Source organism: Rana temporaria, chromosome 5, assembly GCF_905171775.1.
Source record: "Rana temporaria chromosome 5, aRanTem1.1, whole genome shotgun sequence".
Lineage (NCBI taxonomy): Eukaryota > Metazoa > Chordata > Amphibia > Anura > Ranidae > Rana > Rana temporaria.
In genome coordinates this window covers 375,471,275-375,493,853 of record NC_053493.1, presented here as the reverse complement: position 1 = coordinate 375,493,853, position 22,579 = coordinate 375,471,275, and the positions used below count along the sequence as shown (strand labels likewise).

General features: G+C 46.7%; 1 protein-coding gene across 1 annotated transcript in view; it reads right to left on the bottom strand.

The window, feature by feature from the left end:
• The window catches only part of EMC2 (ER membrane protein complex subunit 2), a 127,690-nt gene extending 110,375 nt beyond the window's left edge, over window positions 1–17,315 (bottom strand). The window contains exons 1-2 of the mRNA XM_040354853.1: window positions 17,207–17,315; window positions 12,466–12,513 (exon numbers count right to left, since the gene is read on the bottom strand). Coding sequence (XP_040210787.1) covers window positions 12,466–12,505 — 40 coding nt within the window. The 5' untranslated portion in view covers window positions 12,506–12,513; window positions 17,207–17,315. The remainder of the gene's footprint in view (window positions 1–12,465; window positions 12,514–17,206) is intronic.
• Between the last annotated feature and the right edge of the window lie 5,264 nt (window positions 17,316–22,579).

The window sequence follows — 22,579 nt, the reverse complement described above, 5'->3', positions numbered from 1 at the left end:
CTTTCTAAACCTAGGGACAGTTAAATTGACCTGATTAGCAGATCTCAACGCTCTGTTGGGAACATAACAGGTAAATTTTTCTTGTAGGTACCCTACAAAGAAAGCGTAGTGACGTACGACGGCACTATAAAGGGGAAGTTCCATGCGGATGACGCCACCCTTGGGGCTGCTTTAGCCGATTCCGTGTTAGTAAAAGACGATTCACGCTTTTCTGTCTGTTACAGCGTGATGAATGTGCTTACTCCATTACAAATGGTAGTTTTACCAGAATGAGCGCTCCCGTCTCATAACTTGCTTCTGAGCATGTGCGGGTTTTTAACGTTGTTTTAGCCCACACACAATCATTTTTTACAAACCCGCAAAAAATTCTTTAAACGTTGTTAAAAAATGAAGCATGTTCTGAAAAACGACAAAAAATGATGTGAAGCCCACACACCATCATTTTAAATGACATTTTTTAAAAACGTCGTTTTTTTCATGCCGAACAATGATCGTGTGTACGTGGCATTACAGATACATATTTATAGTTTTAACCAAATAAACTATTTGCAAGTTTTCATAAAATGGAACATTTTATCTAGTTACAACAATTAGATTTAATCCGGACGCCGTCCCGTCCCCCAGCACAATGTTATAAGGCTATTCGAAGTCAGCGATGAGTTGTATAGTCAAATAAGCAATAGATATTCAGATTGAAGACGTTTTAACCAATTACAGAATTTAAAGTCACTAACTTCTATACTTTTCAGTTCTTTTAGTAGGATTTACAAGTATGCACGTTTAGAGGTAGACCGATATGGGTTTTTCTCTGGCCGATGCCGATATTTAGAAATCTGGCCGATTTTTGTGGCCGATATTTTAGGCCGATTTTTATTTTTTATTGGTGGCACTGGCTCGTGGCACTGGATGGCACTAATTGTCACTGGAAGGAAGATGGCACTAGCAGAAGGCACTTATTGGCACTGGCAGGTTGCACTGGATGGCACTGAAAGATGGTACTAGCAGGTGGCACTGATTGGCAGATGGCACTGGTTGATGGCACTGGGTGGCAATAGTTAGCACTGGTTGGCATTGGCAGGTGGCACTTATTGCTTTAGTTGGCACTGGTAGGTGGCACTGGATCGCACTGGCAGGTGGCACTGGATGGAAGGTGGCACTTACTGGCACTGGATGGTGCCACTGGTATTGGCACTGGAAGGTGGCATTGGCGGATGGCACTGGATGGATGGTGGCACTGGATGGTGGCACTGGCAGGTGGCATTGGCGGATGGCACTGATGGAAGGTGGCACTAATTGGCACTGGTATTGGCACTGGCAGGTGGCATTGGCACTGATGGAAGGTGGCACTAATTGGCACTGGATGATGGCACTGGTATTGGCACTGGCGGATGGCACTGGATGGTGGCGCTGGTATTGTTACTGGCAGATGGCAAGTGGCACTGGTGCAAAAAATGGTGTCACCCCCCCTCAGTACAGACCCCCTCTCCCTCCAGTATAGACACCCCCTCCCTGCCCCCCGTAGTACAGACACCAGAGTGGTGTGTGTCCCACGAGCGCGGGCCCCACCTCCTCTGTGGGCGTTAACAGAGGAGGGACGCCGCGCTGGGTGTACCAAGATGGCCGCGGCTCCGGAGCTAGGCCGAAGCCGCGGTCTTTCCTGATGCTGTGACCGCGGCGGCAATCCGCGAATCGCCGCCACGGTCACAGCATCAGGAAAGGCCGCGGCTCCGGCCTAGCTCCGGAGCCGTGGCATCGCTAGCGGGAATTGTAAAATATCGGCCCGATTTGGATAAAAATCGGCCCATGCCGATTTCTCCAAAACGGCCAAATATCGGCCTGCCGATATATCGGTCGACCTCTATGCACGTTGGAACAATAACGAGTAGCTGGGAAACTCTTGCTGTGCCTTTAGCAATTCTGCGTTAACGTCCCCCCACCCCAGCTGCACGGTCACCTTTCCTTTGGTCCCCTAACAATCTGCCTCTGTGAAAGTTTGGAGTCTTTTGATCTCAATAAAACAAGGAGACACAGAGACCAGCACACCTAAAGTTATAATGCACATTAGAGGAAGGGAAGTCTATGCAATAACCCACCTAAGTCGTCATTTGACCACAAAGCTCCAACAATGGTGTCTGCCTGTACAAGGCTGGCCATGGCGCAGAATGCTTAGAGCAGCGAGGTCACCCCACCATGCGATGCATAGTAGCCCATTATGCTTTACCTTTGCAGGGATATAAAGAGGAAGTAAAACCCATCAGGGTATTTTTAGTTTATTAAAAGTCAGCAGCTACAAAAAGTGTAGCTGCTGACTTTTAATAAACAGTCACTCACCTGTCCCACGGTCCAGCGAAGCGGCCGCACAAAGACCCGCTCCTCTCCTCGGCGCCTCCATTGAAACTGTGGGCACCCGGCCGCGACAGCTTGCGTGTGTCGTGCTGCGCTCTTGGAGTGGATAGGCGTTCTGGGACCTGTCATGTGCCCCAGGAGATCGCCTAGAGGGAGAGACCACCTAGGGGGATAGGAGTCGCCGCCTAGGCAGCCCTCTAGGGGGAAGGAGGAAGTGGGACAGGAAGTCCCCTTAAAAACAAAAAACCCACCTCCCCCCCAAAAAATGGTATTCAATTTGGCATGTAAGGGGGCGAGGAGTACTTAAAGCGGTTGTATACCCTCATGTCATACTTGCACCTACAGATAAGCCTACATTAAGGCTTATCTGTAGGTGCTTGCAATATCTCCTTAACCTACATGGTAAAGGAGATATTTGCAGAAAAGCGGGCATCGAAGTCTATGGCGCATGCTCACTGTAGACAACGGCGCAGGCGCACTGAGCGCGGCGGCTCTTGAATGGGAGCCTGCCGGAAAGTGCCGGAAATTTGCACATGTGCGGGGATCGTGACGTCCTGCACAGGAGTGACGTCATAGCTGCTCCGGCCAGTCACTCCGGGTATCATGGCGGCGATGGAGGACGTGTCCGAGGACCGCTGCGGGGCTTTTAATCTAAGGTAAGTAATTGATAATGAGCTAGTATGCTAGTCATATTTTGGGGTATACAACCGCTTTAAAGCGGAAGTTCCCCTTTTGGGTGGAACTCCGCTTTAAGGCATTCAGAAGAGAGCAGGGGGCAGAGTCGAGCCAAGCTCTGTGTGTCAATGGACACAGAAATCTGGCCCAATAGCGAGCATGCACGAACAATCAGAAAAGGCGGCTCTAGAAGAGGATCGGCGCTGCTCTGGGCAAAATCATTGCACAGAGCAGGCAGGTATAACATGTTAGCTATTTAAAGCGGGAGTTCACCCAATTATGTTTTTTTTTATGTTTTCCCCTTAGATGGATGCTCGTTTTGTCTAGGGGAATCGGCTAGTTGTTTTAAAATCCGAGCAGTACTTACCGTTTTCGAGATGCATCTCCTCCGTCGCTTCCGGGTATGGGTCTTCGGGAGTGGGCGTTCCTTCTTGATTGACAGTCTTCCGAGAGGCTTCCGACGGTCGCATCCATCGCGTCACTCGTAGCCGAAAGAAGCCGAACGTCGGTGCGGCTCTATACTGCGCCTGCGCACCGACGTTCGGCTTCTTTCGGAAAATCGTGACGCGATGGAAGCGACCGTCGGAAGCCTCTCGGAAGACTGTCAATCAAAATAGGAACGCCCAGTCCCGCAGCCCATACCCGGAAGCGGCGGAGAAGATGCATCTCGTAAACGGTAAGTACAGCTCATATTTTAAAACAACTAGCCGATTCCCCTAGACAAAAAGAGCATCCATCTAGGGGGAAATAGTGTCATGTGCGGGTGAACCTCCGCTTTAAAAGAAAAAAAAAAATGCCTTTAGAATCCCTTTAATGCTACAATTTATTTAAAACCGCCGGAAGACCAGCAGCAATCGGTCTGCAGATCATCAGTGGGCCATGGAATGGTATGTGATCAACTGATTTAGCCACGATTTTTATATATAAAAGCATTGTGCTTTCTACTTGTTACCTGATGTGACCTAAGCAACCAAATGCAATGGGTAAAGTGGTGTGTAGGAGTAGATTATGGGCTCACTACACTACTTTATGTCTCATAGCAAAACAAACAGACCGTACGGCAAACTGTGGTTATCAATTCCCTTCCATTTTATTTTAAGAGTAGATGAGTTTCTCAAATCAACTGTAAAACGGCACTTAAGTCAAGAAAAACACGTCTAATTGCAGCCAGCACTTAAGACGGCATTAAAAGCTTCACTAAAACTGTATTTTCTTTCAATCGGAAATACCGAAGGAAAAAAAAGAAATATATGATGTTCCACATAGAAAATTTAGTGCTCCCAGACTTCCTTTTGGATGCTGCCGTTTCAGATCACTTATTTAACCTGGCTCTCTTCTTGTTTTATCTGGTCGGGAATATTCCATCTCTTTTGTGGAAAATATATCATTTTTTCTTTTCTGTGGGCCTTTCAGATATAGATACAGAACCAGAGGTTTTTTTTCTTTATTAAAGAAGGCTTTATTAGTTGTGATGTTTACAGCAAATTCTAATATAGATCACCTGTTACTGGACTGCAAGCTGACACTCTGCCATATTCCAAACAAGCAGATGTTACAAAGAAAGCAAAGTTCACCATACAGAATTCTAAACTACCGTATTTTCCGGCGTATAAGACGACCCCCTAATTTTCCAGCCAAAATGTTGGTTTTGGGATATACTCACCGTATAAGACTACCCCCTTTCCTACTAGTCATGCCTCGCCTCACGGTGCCCCCATTACATGCCAGACTATGCCACTACATGCCAGACTGTGCCCCATTACATGACCAGACTGTGCCCCATTACATGACCAGACTGTGCCCCATTACATGCCAGACTGTGCCCCATTACATGCCAGACTGTGCCCCATTACATGACCAGACTGTGCCCCATTACATGACCAGACCTGCCCCATTACATGACCAGACCGTGCCCCATTACATGACCAGACCGTGCCCCATTACATGACCAGACCGTGCCCCATTACATGACCAGACCGTGCCCCATTACATGACCAGACCGTGCCCCATTACATGACCAGACCGTGCCCCATTACATGACCAGACCGTGCCCCATTACATGACCAGACCGTGCCCCATTACATGACCAGACCGTGCCCCATTACATGCCAGACCGTGCCCCATTACATGCCAGACCGTGCCCCATTACATGACCAGACCGTGCCCCATTACATGACCAGACCTGCCTCATTACATGACCAGACCGTGCCCCATTACATGACCAGACCGTGCCCCATTACATGACCAGACCGTGCCCCATTACATGACCAGACCGTGCCCCATTACATGACCAGACCGTGCCCCATTACATGACCAGACCGTGCCCCATTACATGACCAGACCGTGCCCCATTACATGACCAGACCGTGCCCCATTACATGACCAGACCGTGCCCCATTACATGACCAGACCGTGCCCCATTACATGACCAGACCGTGCCCCATTACATGACCAGACCGTGCCCCATTACATGACCAGACCGTGCCCCATTACATGACCAGACCGTGCCCCATTACATGACCAGACCGTGCCCCATTACATGACCAGACCGTGCCCCATTACATGACCAGACCGTGCCCCATTACATGACCAGACCGTGCCCCATTACATGACCAGACCGTGCCCCATTACATGACCAGACCGTGCCCCATTACATGACCAGACCGTGCCCCATTACATGACCAGACCTGCCCCATTACATGACCAGACCGTGCCCCATTACATGACCAGACTGTGCCCCATTACATGACCAGACCGTGCCCCATTACATGACCAGACCTGCCCCATTACATGACCAGACCGTGCCCTTACCTTATCCCATGCGAATCGCGGCCGTGTAACCCAACATCTTACCTTACCAGAATCGCGGCCGTACGATTTTTCAAAAGCCGCGCCTCCGACGTCTTCTGTTCCGTGATAGGCGGGAACATTCAGCTTCCCAGGAGGCAATGTGTTCAGTGTTCGCCTATCACGGAGGGCCTCCGTGATAGGCGGACACTAAACACAGGACGAGAGGCCCTCCGTGATAGGCGGACACTGAACACAGTGCCTCCTGGGAAGCTGATTGTTTCCGCCTATCACGGAACAGAAGACGTCGGAGGCACGGCTTTTGAAAAATCGTACGGCCGCAATTCTGGTAAGGTAAGATGTTAGGTTACTGGCGTATAAGACAACCCCCGACTTTTAAGAAGATTTTAAGGGGTTAGAAAGTCGTCTTATATGCCGGAAAATACGGTACATGCAGTGCAGAAACCCTCATTTTGTGCACAGAAGCAACATGTGGACTTAACTGCGGTGGTCATTTTACTGCTTGCCATCCTTTCCCTCCATTCAGGATGGTAATGGCAAGCCCCTATACCACCCCAGTCCTGGCTCAATTCAAAAGCACCAGAAATGACCTGAAACTAAGGATTTAGAGCAGCGGTCTCAAACTAGCGACCTTCCAGCTGTTTGCGAAACTACAAGTCCCATCATGCCTCTGCCTGTTGAAGTCATGATTGTATCTGTCAGCCTTGCAATGCCTCATGGGACTTGTAGTTTCGCAACAGCTGGAGGGCCGCCAGATTGAGACCCCCCTGCTTTAGAGGCATGCGCCTACTGGGCGGCAAGCCTTGGGACTCCACGTGAATCTAGATGCCCTGGAACATACCCTGTCAAAGCCCCCTTCAAAGAGGCAGGAGGACAAGGCTTACCAGACAGTTCTACAGGAGTCAACCCCCAACTACCACCTGGTGATCAAGAGCCTGGAAAGAAAAAAAAATCCCTCTGATCTAGGCGGAAGGCCAAGGTATGACAAAACAGGTGGACCTGAATCAAGAGTGAGACCACTGACCCAAAGGCCATTAAGGCAGCACAATGGTTAAGTGGTTAGCATTTCCACCTAGCAACACAATGGGCTAGATTCAGATAGCCCTGCTTAATGTTGTGCGGGCGTAACGTATCTCCGATACGTTACGCCGCCGTAAATTAGGGCGAAAGTTCCGTATTCAGAAAGAACTTGCGCCCTAAGTTACGGCGGGGTAGCGTATGTGCTCCGGCGTAAGCCCGCCTAATGCAAATTTGGATGATGTGGGCGTGTTTTATACAAATTTAGTGTGACCCCACGTATTTGAAGTTTTTTTATGAACGGCGCATGTGCCGTTCGTAAAAGAATCCCAGTGCGCATGCTCGAAATTCCACCGCAAATCGTCAATGCTTTAGACGTGAACGTAACTTACGTACAGCCCTTAAAAACGTAAAAACTTCAAAATTCAACGCAGGAACGACGTCCATACTTAACATTGCGTACGCCTCATACAGCAGGGGTAACTTTACGCCGGAAAAAGCCTAACGCAAACGACGTAAAAAAATGCGCCGGCCGTACGTACGTTTGTGAATCGGCGTATCTACCTAATTAGCATATTCCTTGCGTAAATCGACGGAAGCGCCACCTAGCGGCCAGCGTAAAATTGCAACTAAGATACGACGGCGTAAGAGACTTACGCCCGTCAGATCTTAATCAAATCTATGCGTAACTGATTCTAAGAATCAGGCGCATAGATACGACGGCGTATCAGGAGTTACGCTGTCGTATCTCGTACCTGAATCTAGCCCCAGGATTCTTTGGTTGGAATCCCAACCCCAACACTACCTGCATGGAGTTTGCATGTTCCCCCTGTGCCTGGGTGGGTTCCGCCCACTCTTTTTCTTCCACACGTCAAAGACATGCTGGGAGGTTAATTGGCTCCTGTCAAAATTGGCCGCAGTATGTGTATGAATATGAGTTAAAGGGGTTGTATGGCTTCATTTTTTTTTTTTTAAATAACAAACATGTTATACTTCCCTCCACTGTGCAGTTCGTTTTGCACAGAGTGGCCCCGATCCTCGTCTTCTGGTGTCCCTTCGGCAGCCGTCTCAGCTCCTCCCCGCAAGATCTAACCCCCTTCATGGGAAGCTCTCTCCCAAGGGGGTTAGCTTGCGGGCGCGCTCCCTGTCATACAAGTTGTGTCCATAGACACTGTGTTCACTGTGGCGCCGTCATTGATCGTGTGTTCCCTGATATAGGGAAGCACGATCAATGACGTCACACGTCCAGCCCCGCCCCCCCTACAGTTAGAAACACATATGAGGTCACACTTAACCTAGTGGTTAACGCCCAAACTGCAATTGTCATTTTCACAGTAAACAATGCATTTTTATAGCATTTTTTGCTGTGAAAATGACAATGGTCCCAAAAATGTGTCAAAATTGTGTCCGCCATAATGTCGCAGTCACGAAGAAAAAAAAAATCGCTGATCGTCGCCATTAGTAGTAAAAAAAAATATTAATAAAAATGCAATAAAACTATGCCCTATTTTGTAAACACTATAAATTTTGCGCAAACCAATCGATAAATGCTTATTGTGATTTTTTTTACCAAAAATAGGTAGAAGAATACGTATCGGCCTAAACTGAGGAAAAAAAAAATATTTTTATTTTTGGGGGATATTTATTATAGAAAAAAGTAAAAAATATTGCATTTTTTTCAAAATTGTCGCTCTATTTTTGTTTATAGTGCAAAAAACAAAAACCGCAGAGGTGATCAAATACCACCAAAAGAAAGCGCTATTTGTGGGGAAAAAAAGGACGCCAATTTTGTTTGGGAGCCATGTCGCACAACCGCGCAATTGTCAGTTAAAGCGACACAGTGCCGAATCGCAAAAAAGGGGCCAGGTCCTTAACCACTTCAGCCCCGGACCATATTGCTGGTCAATGACAAGGCCACTTTTTGCGATTCGGCACTGCGTCGCTTTAACTGACAATTGCGTGGTCGTGCGACGTGGCTCCCAAACAAAATTGGCGTCTTTTTTTTCCCACAAATAGAGCTTTCTTTTGGTGGTATCCGATCACCTCTGCGTTTTTTTTTTTTTGCGCTATAAACAAAAATAGAGCGACAATTTTGAAAAAAAAATGAATATTTTTTTACTTTTTGCCATAATAAATATCCCCAAAAATATATAAAAAAAAGTTTTTTCCCCAGTTTAGGCCGATACGTATTCTACATATTTTTCGTAAAAAAAAAAAAAAAAAAAAATCGCAATAAGCGTTTATTGATTGGTTTGCGCAAAAGTTATAGCGTCTACAAAATAGGGCATCGTTTTATGGCATTTTTCTTAATATTTTTTTTTTACTAGTAATGGCGGCGATCAGCGATTTTTATCGGTACTGCGACCTTATGGCGGACACTTCGGACACTTTTGACACATTTTTGGGACCATTGGCATTTTTATAGCGATCAGTGCTATAAAAATGCATTGATTACTATAAAAATGCCACTGGCAGGGAAGGGGTTAACACTAGGGGGCAAGGAAGGGGTTAAGTATGTTCCCTGTGTGTGTTCTAACTGAAGGGGGGGTGGGACTGACATGGGGAAATGACAGATCGCTGTTCATACATTGTATGAACAGACGAACAGTCATTTCTCTCCCTGACAGGACCGGGAGTTTACACACACAGCTCCCGGTTCTCGCTCTGTAACGAGCGATCGCGGGTGCCCGGCGGTGATCGTGCCCACCAGGCACGCGCGTTGGGACGAGGGGCTTGCGCCCTATTGGCGGATTCACGAGATGACGTAGATCTACGTGATCTCGCGCAGGGGAGCCGACCTGCCGGAGGCTGATTGGCAAGTAGTTAACCTGCATATTGGTTCGGGTCTTAACCGGTTAAATTAGAAATGTGAGTGTAAAGGTTGAAGTTTTCTGTGTTTTAATAAATTGGTTGGAACGTTATCACACTATTGGCGCACTTCTTTCATTATCATTCACATGTGGAGAGTAGGGATGAGCTCCGGTATGTTCGCACACTCCACGTGCAGAGCCCACCAGAAAGTCTGCATGGCGCTGCGCTAATCACAGGCAGGGAGACATTGTCCCGATGCTCAGCTGCAGAGATCAGGAAAGGTCTCCCTGCCTGTGGTAAGCGCAGCGCGGTGCAGACTTCCTGGCGGGCTCTGCACATGGACAGTGCGAACACGCCGGAGCTCATCCCTAGTGGAGAGATCCTGTTTAAAGCACAGTTCGATATTGGATGGTCGTTTTTAACCCTTTGTGTGGTTTAAAAACCCGAAAGTGGGAGGCTTTGTAAGCTGGTGAGTGCGGTTTTAAAGGGAGAGGAGTCACTTGCACGTTGTGTGGTGGAAGAGATAAGAAGATTTAGCATTGGAACACAATCAAAAAAATGTTTTTTGCATATGATTTTATGGACTATTATTAATTTGTCACATGTCACTGGGTGATAATTATAATATTCACGGTATTTATAATCATTGATTCAGTGTTGTCACTAACATTTAATGCAATTTATAAGCTATTGAGCGCCACTATTTTTCCTGTTCATTCAATTATTTGTTTAACCACTTGCCTACTGTGCACATGCACCCCCTTCCTGCCCTGACTAAATTTCAGCTTCCGGCACTGCGTCACTTTAACTGACAATTGCGCGGTCGTGCGACGTGGCTCCCAAACAAAATTGACATCTTTTATTTCCCACAAATAGAGCTTTCTTTTGGTGTTATTTGATCGCCTCTGAGGTTTTTAGTTTTTGCGATATAAACAAAAAAAGAGCGACAATTTTGAAAAAAAACACAATATTTTTTACTTTTTGCTATAATAAATATCCCTTAAAAAATAATAAAAAATTATCTCCGTTTAGGCCGATACGTATTCTTCTACATATTTTTGGCAAAAAAATAAATAAAAAAAAAAACCAATAACCGTATAGTGACTGGTTTGTTATATTGCCTACAAAATAGAAAGACATAATTATGCCGCCGGGCACGCTTGCTGTGTTCCCAGTAACGCGTCGTGTGCGCGCGCGCGCCTCCTAGCAGCTTCTAATGACAGGACGTCATATGACGTCCTGTCAGAACAACAGGGGATTCCGCCCGCCGTCATTTGACGGTGTGCGGTTGTAAGGAGGTTAAAAAGTGAAATCACATACACATGAAAATAATTTTCTAAGTGGCACCTTTTTGTTTTATTTTATATATTTTTTCCATTTCTGAGTTTTCACAGGCGCAGTGGTGGTATTTGGTATCAGGGGCGGTCATATATCATTTACCAACAGTTTTATTACTACAATATAAAATGCCAAAATTTCCATGCAAAACATTGTACTGCTTTCAGCATCAAAAATCTGACATAATCATATCGCCAGGGAGGTTAAAGGGGTTGTAAACCCTCATGGTTTTTCACCTTAATGCAGTCTATGCATTAAAAGGGGTTGTAAAGGTTTGTTTTTTATTTTCTAAATAGGTTCCTTTAAGCTAGTGCATTGTTGGTTCACTTACCTTTTCCTTCGATTTCCCTTCTAAATGTTTTTTTTCCTTTGTCTGAATTTCTCACTTTCTGTTTCTCCTCAGTAAGCTGTTCTGGGTGACTAACCCCCAGCCAAAACAGCTCGAATGATGAGGGCAAGCTTACTGAGGAGAAACAGGAAGTGAGAAATTCAGACAAAGAAAAAAAAAACATTTAGAAGGAAAAGGTAAGTGAACCAACAATGCACTAGCTTAAAGGAACCTATTTAGAAAATAGAAAACAAAACTTTACAACCCCTTTAAGGTGAAAAAACTTCTGGGGTGCTGCAGCTGCTCCCCAGTTTTACTTACCTGAATGCTGTCATTCTGCGGCCGGGAAAGAGCACACCAGCTCTATCTGGTGTCTCATGTCCTGATTGGATAGATTGATAGCAGCACAGCCATTGGCTCCCGCTGCTGTCAATCAAATAAAATGATGCAGCGCCGAGTCCTGCATTCTGTGTGAATGAACAAAGATGCAGGACTCGAGATCACGCCCGCATGGGTTTCCACCAAGGAGAGCGCTTCTCCGATTATTTAAAGAGGAGCTCCGTCGTACAAAGAATATTAAAAGCCAGCAGCTAAAAATACTGCAGCTGCTGACTTTTAATATTAGGACACTTACCTGTCCTGGAGTCCAGCGACGTTGGCAGCAGAAGACGAGCGATCCCTCGTCACTCTGCTGCTCCCACCGCCATCCTCGGTGAGGGAACCAGGAAGTAAAACATTGCGGCTTCACTGCCCGGTTCCCCATGGCGCATGCGCGAGTCGCACTGCGCCATGCTCACTGGTCCCCGCTGTGTTCTGGGAGCCGTGTGTATCCCAGAACACAACGGGGGAGGTGGGGGGTGACACACTACCCACAGGTCCCCGCAGAGTGGACTCCCGGAAGTGGGTGCCAAATGTGACACCGGAGGGGGGTGAGGGTTCCGATGAGCGGATGTTCCACTTTAGGGTGGAGCTCAACTTTAAAAAATAAAATAAACAAAGCTTTACAATCGCTTCAATTTGTGAATTTATCTAACCCATATCCATATAAACAGGCTGGACAGGTGTTGTTGACGAACACCCAAAACTATACGAAGGTAGAAACAGTTTACTGCAATACACCAAGATAAGGAATAAGAATTTACCTTCCCAGGTCACGTCAAACATGTCCGAAACCTTTGCCATTTTCTAGTCTGCAAAATACAAAAATCACTAATCATTCTGTCACTACAATTTTCATCAAATCACATTTATCAGAGCAGCCAATCAGAACGTCCGGATCTCCAAATAGATTGTGAGGCCAAGTCTGCATTACCAAACAAAATATATATATATATTTTTCTTTTTTTTTTCTTTTTGTGTCTGTCTTTTAACTTTTTTTTGGCAAAAAATATAAAACCCAGTAGTGATTAACCACTTGACCTCTGGAAGATTTTTATCCCCTTCATGACGAGACTATTTTTTGCTTTTCAGCACTGCTCTACTTTACCTGGAGATTGAGCAACGCTGTACCCAAATGAAGTTTATATCACACAAATAGAGCCCAACTATGTGTAAAGTACGCTGCTTTTAACTAACCCTGCTTTGCGGGTATGAAAAACTGACAGATCCTCCCTCTGCGCACAGCCGATCAGCAGATCCTGGGCGTTAATTATTGGCTCAGACTTGCTAACAGGCTCCCACCATGTACAATCACGGCTGGGCGGAGGCCGCACATGTGTGCGCCCTAAACCAATGTCCGCGTACGGTGCTTTGACTACAGTGGCCGCTCATCTGCAGTACATTGTGGCTGAACAGTCTGCAAGTCATTAAATAACACCAAAAAAAAAGCTCTATTTGTGGGGGGGGGGATTCTAAAAATTTGCTTTGGGTACAGCGTTGCATGACTGCGCAATTGCCATTCAGCGTTGGAAGCTGAAAATTGTCCTGGGAAGCAAGGGGGTGATGCATGCTACTGAAGTGCTTAATTGAGCAACCTGACATTGGAAGCCGATTGGCTACCACACACAGCTGCACCAGATTATGAGTGCTCCAGTTTTAGTAAATCGCCCCCTTATCCTTCGGTCACACCGAACGCGGCTTTAAAAACATGCGACTTCACTTGAAGCCGCACAATTTCTAAGCCACAAGTCAGTGCGACTTCAGGCGCTACTTGGAAGACATCTGTGCTACTTCATGCACAGATGTCAATGCAAATCGCACCTAAACATGACAAAAAGTAGCATAAGAACTACTTTCAAAATCTGCGCGACTCCACTGGAGTCAGAGTCACACCGATTTGACTGCTTCCATTGCGAAGAACAGGGTGCGACTTGAAACAATCACCGGTGTGTGCCCCAGGGGCTAAGTGCTGTTACCCTAGGACAGGAAGTGTATTACTGGCAGGATCACCAGATAAAAATAAAGAGGAAAAAAAGCCTTAAAGCAGAGTTCCAATCAAAAATGGAACTTCCGCTTTAAGTGATGGTGACCCCCCGACATGCCACATTTGGTATGTCAGTTTTTGGAGAGGGGGCAGATACCCTCTTTTTAGAGGGATCCAGCTCCCAATTCCTCTTGGGGCACAGCAGCACCGGAAAGGAACTTCACCTCTCCCTCTCGGCAATCATCTGGGACACGTCACAGATGATTGCCCGGCCAGTCACGGTGCGTGGTTTGCACAATGCGTGCCTGGCTGTGAAGCCACAGCCAGGCGCCCACAGTGACAATGGCGGCACCAAAGAGAGGAGGTGGAGAGGAGCGAAGGCTTCGCACGCCCGATATCGCTGGATCCTGGGACAGGTGAGTGTCCAATTATTAAAAGCCAGCAGCTACACTTTTTGTGTATATATATATATATATATATATATACACACACACATACATTGCGGTTTGCAAGTGGATTACTGGGGTTATGGGTGAGTTTTTATTTAAATTTTTTTTACTTGTAAACAAAAAAAAGAGTCTGAACAGGCCTGGGCCCCTTTTATACAGGGGCGGTCCAATCAGGTCCTGTCAGTTTTTTAGGCGAACCTGATTGGACTCTCCATTCACCTCTATGGAGCTGTGGATGTCCACTGTCACTAGGGTTGTCCCAATACCACTTTTTTAAGACCGAGTACAAGTACAGATACTCTTTTTTTTTTTCAAGTACTTGCCGATACCGAATACTTTTTAATTTAATCATGTTTAAGTAGCAAATGTGTCAGTATTTTTTTTTTTTTTTTTATTAAATATTTGTTTACATTTTTTTTTTTTACAATGCTTTCTTCTTTTTTTTTTGGGGGGGGGGGGGGGGGGGTGGACAGTGTCAGTGTGTTTTTTTTTATCATTATTATTTATGCAATTTTTTATTTATTTTTTATCAGCCCTGTTGGGGGGGCTATGGTGAGATATCAGGGGTCTTAACAGACCTCTGACATCTCCCCTTTGAGACAGAGAAAGGGACTAGGGACACAGATTCCCCAGTCCCTTTCTCAGCAGCGTCCGCTGCACTGAAAATGAAAGGGGTGAAGACAGCGGCTTCTCTTCATTCAACTGAGACATCATAATCACAGGAGGTTACAATGTTTCAGTTATGTGAATGGACAGAGTCAGTGAAAACGGAACTGGGACAAGGAGCAGCATGGAAGGGGACAGATGCACGGAGGGGGATACTGAGCAGCATGGAGGGGGACAGATGCACGGACTGGGACATGGAGCAGCATGAAGGGGGACACACAGAGCAGCATGGAGGGGGACACGGAGCAGCATGGAGGGGGACACGGAGCAGCATGGAGGGGGACACGGAGCAAAGAGGGGGACACGGAGCAAAAAGGGGGACAGATGCACGGACTGGGACACGGAGCAGCATGGAGGGGGACAGATGCACGGAGGGGGATACTGAGCAGCATGGAGGGGGACAGATGCACGGACTGGGACATGGAGCAGCATGAAGGGGGACACGGAGCAGCATGGAGGGGGACACGGAGGAGAGAGGGGGACAGATGCACGGACTGGGACACGGAGCAGCATGGAGGGGGACAGATGCACGGAGGGGGACACGGAGCAGCATGGAGGGGGACAGATGCACGGACTGGGACATGGAGCAGCATGGAGGGGGACAGATGCATGGAGAGGGACAGATGCACGGAGAGGGACACGGAGCAGCATGGAGAGGGACAGATGCACGGAGAGGGACACGGAGCAGCATGGAGGGGGACAGATGCACAGAGGGGGACAGATGCATGGAGGGGGACAGGGAGCAGCATGGAGGGGGACAGATGCACAGAGGGGGACAGATGCACAGAGGGGGACACGGAGCAGCATGGAGGGGGACAGATGCATGGAGGGGGACACGGAGCAGCATGGAGGGGGACAGATGCATGGAGGGGGACACGGAGCAGCATGGAGGGGGACAGATGCATGGAGGGGGACACGGAGCAGCATGGAGGGGGACAGATGCACGGAGAGGGACACGGAGCAGCATGGAGGGGGACAGATGCATGGAGAGGGACAGATGCACGGAGAGGGACACGGAGCAGCATGGAGGGGGACAGATGCATGGAGAGGGACAGATGCACGGAGAGGGACACGGAGCAGCATGGAGGGGGACAGATGCACAGAGGGGGACAGATACACAGAGGGGGACAGATACACAGAGGGGGACAGATACACAGAGGGGGACAGATGCACGGACTGGGACATGGAGCAGCATGGAGGGGGACAGATGCACAGAGGGGGACACGGAGCAGCATTGAGGGGGACAGATGCACAGAGGGGGACACGGAGGAGAGAGGGGGAACAGATGCATGGAGGGAGACACGGAGCAGCATGGAGAAGGACGGGTGGGGACTGGAGGATAGGGGACAGTCAGCGGTGATCATGTGTGGGAGAGAAGCACCGATCACCGCTGAAAGCAGGGGGTTTAAGAGAGAGGACCGGCTTTGGCTGTCAGACTTTTAAGTATACAGGGTGATCAGTGCTTGTAACTCCTCCACAGCACTGATCACCCTGACAGCCCAGGTATCGGGTGAAGTATCGAAGCATTCCCCCCCCCCCCCCCCCCCCGAGTACAAGTACTCGGGCAAAATGCTTGGTATCGGGACAACCCTAGCTGTCACCTGATCCGATCCTGTCTGCCAAATACCAAACCCAGACAGACGGTGACCCCATTGTCCATCCATCTGGGGGGATCGGATGAAAATGCACATGCGGTCAGTAAGGATGAGCTCTGGCGTGTTTGCATAGTACACGTGCAGAGCCCGCCAGGAAGTGTGCACAGCGCTGTGCTAATCACAGCCAGGGAGACATTTCACGATCCCTGCAGCCGAGCATCGGGACAATGTCTCCCTGACTGCGATTAGCGCAGCGCCGTGCACACTTCCTGGCGGGCATTGCACGTGTACTATGCGAACACGCCGGAGCTCATCCTTAGCGGTCAGTTTTCATCTGATCTCCCCATAGAGGAGAGCAGAGATCTTACAGGTCATCCACCTGCTCAGTGGAGATCAGCGGATCCATCCCCCACTGAGAAAAGCGGAGTCTGTCCAATCAGATCCGCCCGTGTGATGGGGGGCCTTAGACTTCAAGTGGATAATTGGTGACATAAGCTGAGCCATACACAGCTGATTATCATTATTATTCAGGATGTATACAGTGTCAGGGGTTTACAGTATAAAGGGAGGACAGTGAAGTAGAACTGAAGATAGGAGGGCCCTGATCCTAGGCGCTGACAATCTAATACACTCAGTGACACCGGATGTCCCTATGGCCTCATCAGACAGGAGACACAATGATAGGAGAGGCACTCTGGGATAGACTCTGTATAACACGGACAGGGGAATACAGAGCACTGTGTACAGATGTGTCAGTTCCCCCTCCGCTGTTTCATAACACCCCCCTCCCGGTACCGGCCCCTCTCCTCACCTTCTCCCTCACCCCCGATTCACCGATCTTACTGCAGCCCAATGAGTGGAGCTGGACCGGACGTGACGTGCGATGTCGCCTGCACGCTGACCCCACGTTCCCGACGTCCCTACGTGAGACTCGGTTGGAGATTTTGATAAGTTGGAAAAAATGACAGAACACCGGGCGGAAGCGATGTTGCGTGGTAGGTGTGTGCCCTCAGTGTATTGGTCCTCTTAGCAGCCCTATAGCCGATGCAGGAGCTGTATAGGAGATCGTATTAGGAGGGATACGGGTAGCTTCATACAGAGCCGTGTCGGTTTGCAGCACTGTATTCACACAACAACGTGTTCTCCTCTATGGGATCTCTCATGTTACCAGCTGACAAAACTTCAACAAAAATGTGACTAAAGTAAATATACCCCCCCTAAAAAAAATATAATTCCCAACCCCCACATATACGCCCGTTCAAACATAAACGCATACGTTGAGGATACCTACATATAAAACGCTAATGACCACCTATCAAAAACTCAATAACAATGTATTGAAAGTGAACATAGCACATAACCCCCCCCCCCCCCAAAAACAAAATCACAACCCCCACATATACGCACATACAAACATAAACGCATTCATCGGGGGGCACCTATGTATGAAATCGCTGATTACCACCTTACAATGAAAGCAGAGTACAAGAGGAGAAGAGAGGAGAAAAGAAATGAAGCAGAGGATAAGAAGAGGAGGAAGGGGGAGAAAAGGAGAGAGGAAGAGGAGAAGAAAAAGGAAGATAATAGTATAAAGAGGGAGGAGATGGAGGAAGAGAAGAGGAAGAAAAAAGAGAAAAAGATAGAGGAGGAGCAGAAGAATAGGGAAGAGAAAAGAATAAAGAGGGAAGAGAAAAGAATAAAGAGGGAGGAGATGGAGGAAGAGAAAAGGAAGAAAAAGATAGAGGAGGAGCAGAAGAATAGGGAAGAGAAAAAAATAAAGAGGGAGGAGATGGAGGAAGAGAAAAGGAAGAAAAAAGAGAAAAAGATAGAGGAGGAGCAGAAGAATAGGAAAGAGAAAATAATAAAGAGGGAGGAGATGGAGGAAGAAAAAAGAGAAAAAGATAGAGGAGGAACAGAAGAATAGGGAAGAGAAAATAATAAAGAGGGAGGAGATGGAGGAAGAGAAAAAGAATGAAAAAGATAGAGGAGGAGCAGAAGAATAGGGAAGAGAAAAGAATAAAGAGGGAGGAGATGGAGGAAGAAAAAAGAGAAAAAGATAGAGGAGGAGCAGAATAATAGGGAAGAGAAAATAATAAAGAGGGGGGAGATGGAGGAAGAGAAAAGGAAGAAAAAGATAGAGGAGGAGCAGAAGAATAGGGAAGAGAAAAGAATAAAGAGGGAGGAGATGGAGGAAGAGAAAAGGAAGAAAAAAGAGAAAAAGATAGAGGAGGAGCAGAAGAATAGGGAATAGAAAAGAATAAAGAGGGGGGAGATGGAGGAAGAGAAAAGGAAGAAAAAGATAGAGGAGGAGCAGAAGAATAGGGAAGAGAAAATAATAAAGAGGGAGGAGATGGAGGAAGAGAAAAGGAAGAAAAAAGAGAAAAAGATAGAGGAGGAGCAGAAGAATAGGGAAGAGAAAATAATAAAGAGGGAGGAGATGGAGGAAGAGAAAAGGAAGAAAAAAGAGAAAAAGATAGAGGAGGAACAGAAGAATAGGGAAGAGAAAAGAATAAAGAGGGAGGAGATGGAGGAAGAGAAAAGGAAAAAGAACCAGCTCAAGACAGAGGCCAAAATAATTGCTTTGATAAATAATGTAAAGGCGCTGAAAAAGAAGAGGGAGGTGGAAAATAAGGATAGTGAGGCAGTCGATCATAAAAAAATACAGGCCAGCAGAGCATTACAAAGCAAAATAGAGGCACTCAGAGCTGAGTGGGAGAGACAAATGGAAGAAGAGAGAAAGAGAGTAGAGGAGATAAAGAGGGACCTGGAGAAAACCAAAGAGGAGACCAGAGCAATGATAACCAAATTGCAGTCAGATGTGGAGAACAGTAGAGAGGAGGAGAGAAGAAGATTGAAGTTAGCAGAGGAAGAGGCAAGAGAAAAGTGGAGAAGATGTAAAGAGAATGTTGGCGTGATCAATGCAAATAAAGAAGAGGTAAGTACACATTTTTGTAACTAGTTGGTAGTGACGAGCTGAACATGTCTGGGCTCAGTTCAGGCGGGATTCCCGAACTATATTGAAGTTTGGGTGCTGAATCTGAACCCCACTTCATTGGAGCTCATCATAGGGAAAGGCAGCAGGACTGCAAAATGCTTCATAGGCATCTGCCACCATTGCCTCTGTCTTGGCCCAGCAGCAGAGGCTCAGAGATGGTCTTTTCTCATTGTGGTAAAATGTGAGAAATAATTTCTATTTTCATTTCTTTTACAGGAACCCCACCTCGACCATCTACAAGATACCACCAATAAAGCCAAAACATGAGGGCACATTGTGGGTCAAAGCGTAGCATAGCAAGGCATATTACATTGGGGCAAGAGACCACATTATGGAGCACAGCAGGACATATTACATGGGGGTAGGAGGGCACATTATGGAGCACAGCAGGACATATTACATGGGGGTAGGAGGGCACATTATGGAGCACAGCAGGACATATTACATGGGGGTAGGAGGGCACATTATGGAGCACAGCAGGACATATTACATGGGGGTAGGAGGGCACATTATGGAGCACAGCAGGACATATTACATGGGGGTAGGAGGGCACATTATGGAGCACAGCAGGACATATTACATGGGGGTAGGAGGGCACATTATGGAGCACAGCAGGACCATATTACATGGGGGTAGGATGGCACATTATGGAGCACAGCAGGACATATTACGGTACATGGGGGTAGAAGGGCACATTATTGGGCACACAGCAGAGCACATTATGGGTCACACAGGGCAGCTATCAGGGTTGACAGCCCATACCAATGTAGGGAGCCCAGGCATTCTGAGGGGCCAGATAGTGGCGTATCATCCATTGGTGTAACGGGCCCCAAGGGGGGTTGGGGCCCACTGTGCATCAACACACTGCACCCATGAATGGATATTATTAGTTGCAGCCACGGTTGTCACAGCCCCGCCTGGCTCCTGTCACAGCATCCTGTGTGACTGACACACACAGGGCTGCTGCCATCCAGGAGCTACGCACATCGTACAGCAGGCAGCTGTCTGTTTGCAGGTTTGGCCTCACTGGGGGGTGGGGCGATGATGTCAGCAATAACCAAGTAAACAGAGATGTTGTGTAGCTTGAAACAGACTAGGGAGGGCCCAGGCCTAAAGTTGTGTAAGAGGCCCCAACGTTTCTGATGGCTGCCCTGGGGACACACAGCAGGGCACATCTTGGGGAATAGTAGGGCACATTATTGGGCACAACAGGGCATATTATGGAGCACAGTAGGGCATATTACAGAGCATACAGCAGGGCACATTATGATGCACACAGCAGGGTGCATTTTCGGGCATACAGTACAGCATACAGCGGAGGGCAGTGCCCAGATAAAAACAGGACTAACATTTATTTACTGAAACACAATGGACAACATACAATGACTGGCATGCACTGACCTACACTAACAGAGGACGTCCAGATGTACATAAACTGACTGGTACATGCTTTAGATGCACACAGACGGACAACCAAATTAGGAGAGAGTAGATCGCACACACAGATTATAGGATGAGGCCTACTACAAACATACATCCAACATTAGAAAAAGGATGACTAGCATCCAGTAGGGTAGCTTAGTGTAGGTCCTGCCCTAGAAGAGTCTACCTTGCCGTGGTGGGCAGGCTTGGAATCTCTTGGTCAAAAGTGTGTCAGTGAATGGGCGAGAGGATCACTAGATCTCCACTTCTGGCCAATTGATTTTACCAAAGGACTCTTGGTTTATTCCGTGTATATATCGTTGGAAAATGAAAAAATGTGTATAGATCCATAATTAATATTTCATAAACACACAATAAAAATCTGTTATATTTACATTTGAATTGCTTCCTTTAATCCTTTCATGACCGGGGGTCATTACCACTTGGATGCACAGGCCACATTTGCAAGGCTGGAAGGGGCTCTATGGCTACTTCTTCCACTTCTGGTGTGTGTAGGGATGTGTAATAGGTCTTTATGTATTAACATGTATATATGTATGTACTGACAAGCCCCTTATGTGACAGTAGTGACAATGTCCTCTCAATGGAGACATCAGGGGTCTTCTAGCTTCAACCCAAGTACAGGATATATGATTAAATCCTGTAATATAACATACACCTTTACTAGGAAAAGACATCATGTTTCAGGGAATTTTATATTATTTTTTAATTAATTTTATATTCCTACACATTCCCCTCGCAAAATATATCGGGAATTCTTTGCTGTTATCCAGGGCTAGAGGATCTGCTCTATTCAGAAGAAGAGTTTTTCTGCCTCACAATCTATACTTTAGTATTAAAGGGGTTGCAAAGGTTCGTTTTTTATTTTCTAAATAGGTTACTTTAAGCTAGTGCATTGTTTGTTCACTTACCTTTTCTTTCGATTTCCCTTCTAAATGATTTTTTTTTAAATTGTTACGCAAATTTTGAAATTCTAATTGGTTCATTTTCTTTCTTCGAAATTCCTAATTTTCGAATTTCAAATTTCAGAAATTTCCGAAATTAAGCTTTCGCTTTTCGAAAATTCAAATTCCCGAAAATCTGAATTTGCTAATTCGAATTTTAGAACTTTCAAAATTTTAATTTTTTTATTTCCTAACTCCGAAGTACCTAATTTCAAATTTTAGAATTTCTGCTTTTCGAATTTGCGATGTTCCATATTTCTGAAATTTCGAAGTTCAAAATGTTTCATTTCCTTACTTCGAATTTCCTAATTTTGAATTTTCAAATTTCTGAATGAAATTTTTGAAAATTTAAATTCTGACATTTCGGAATTAACAAATTTGTAAAAATTTGTTGAAAAAACGAATTCGGAACGAAACTAATTGCACAGACTCACTAATTGAGTCTAATGCTCACAGTTTTTGACTGACAGCAGCTTAAGCCAATGGCTCCCAATGCTCTAAGCCAAGCCTGTGAGAGCGGGGAGAGGGGAGAAGAGCTGCTGCAGACGTGTATAGAGCTGGATCGAAATCGGGGGTCAGTTGAGTATTAAGGGGGAGGGGGGTGCTTACTATTAAAAGGTTTTTACCTTAATGCATTTTCATAAAAAAACTCCAATAGTACAACCAGGGCAGGACTTAGGGTGGTGGGGGCCCCTGGGCTTGAGTGTTGAAGGGGCCCCCTGGAGCCGAAAATTGGGGGGGATCGAAGTTGTTGAGCGGGGGGGGGGCGAATTGAAGTTGTTGAGCGGGGGGGGGGGGGGCG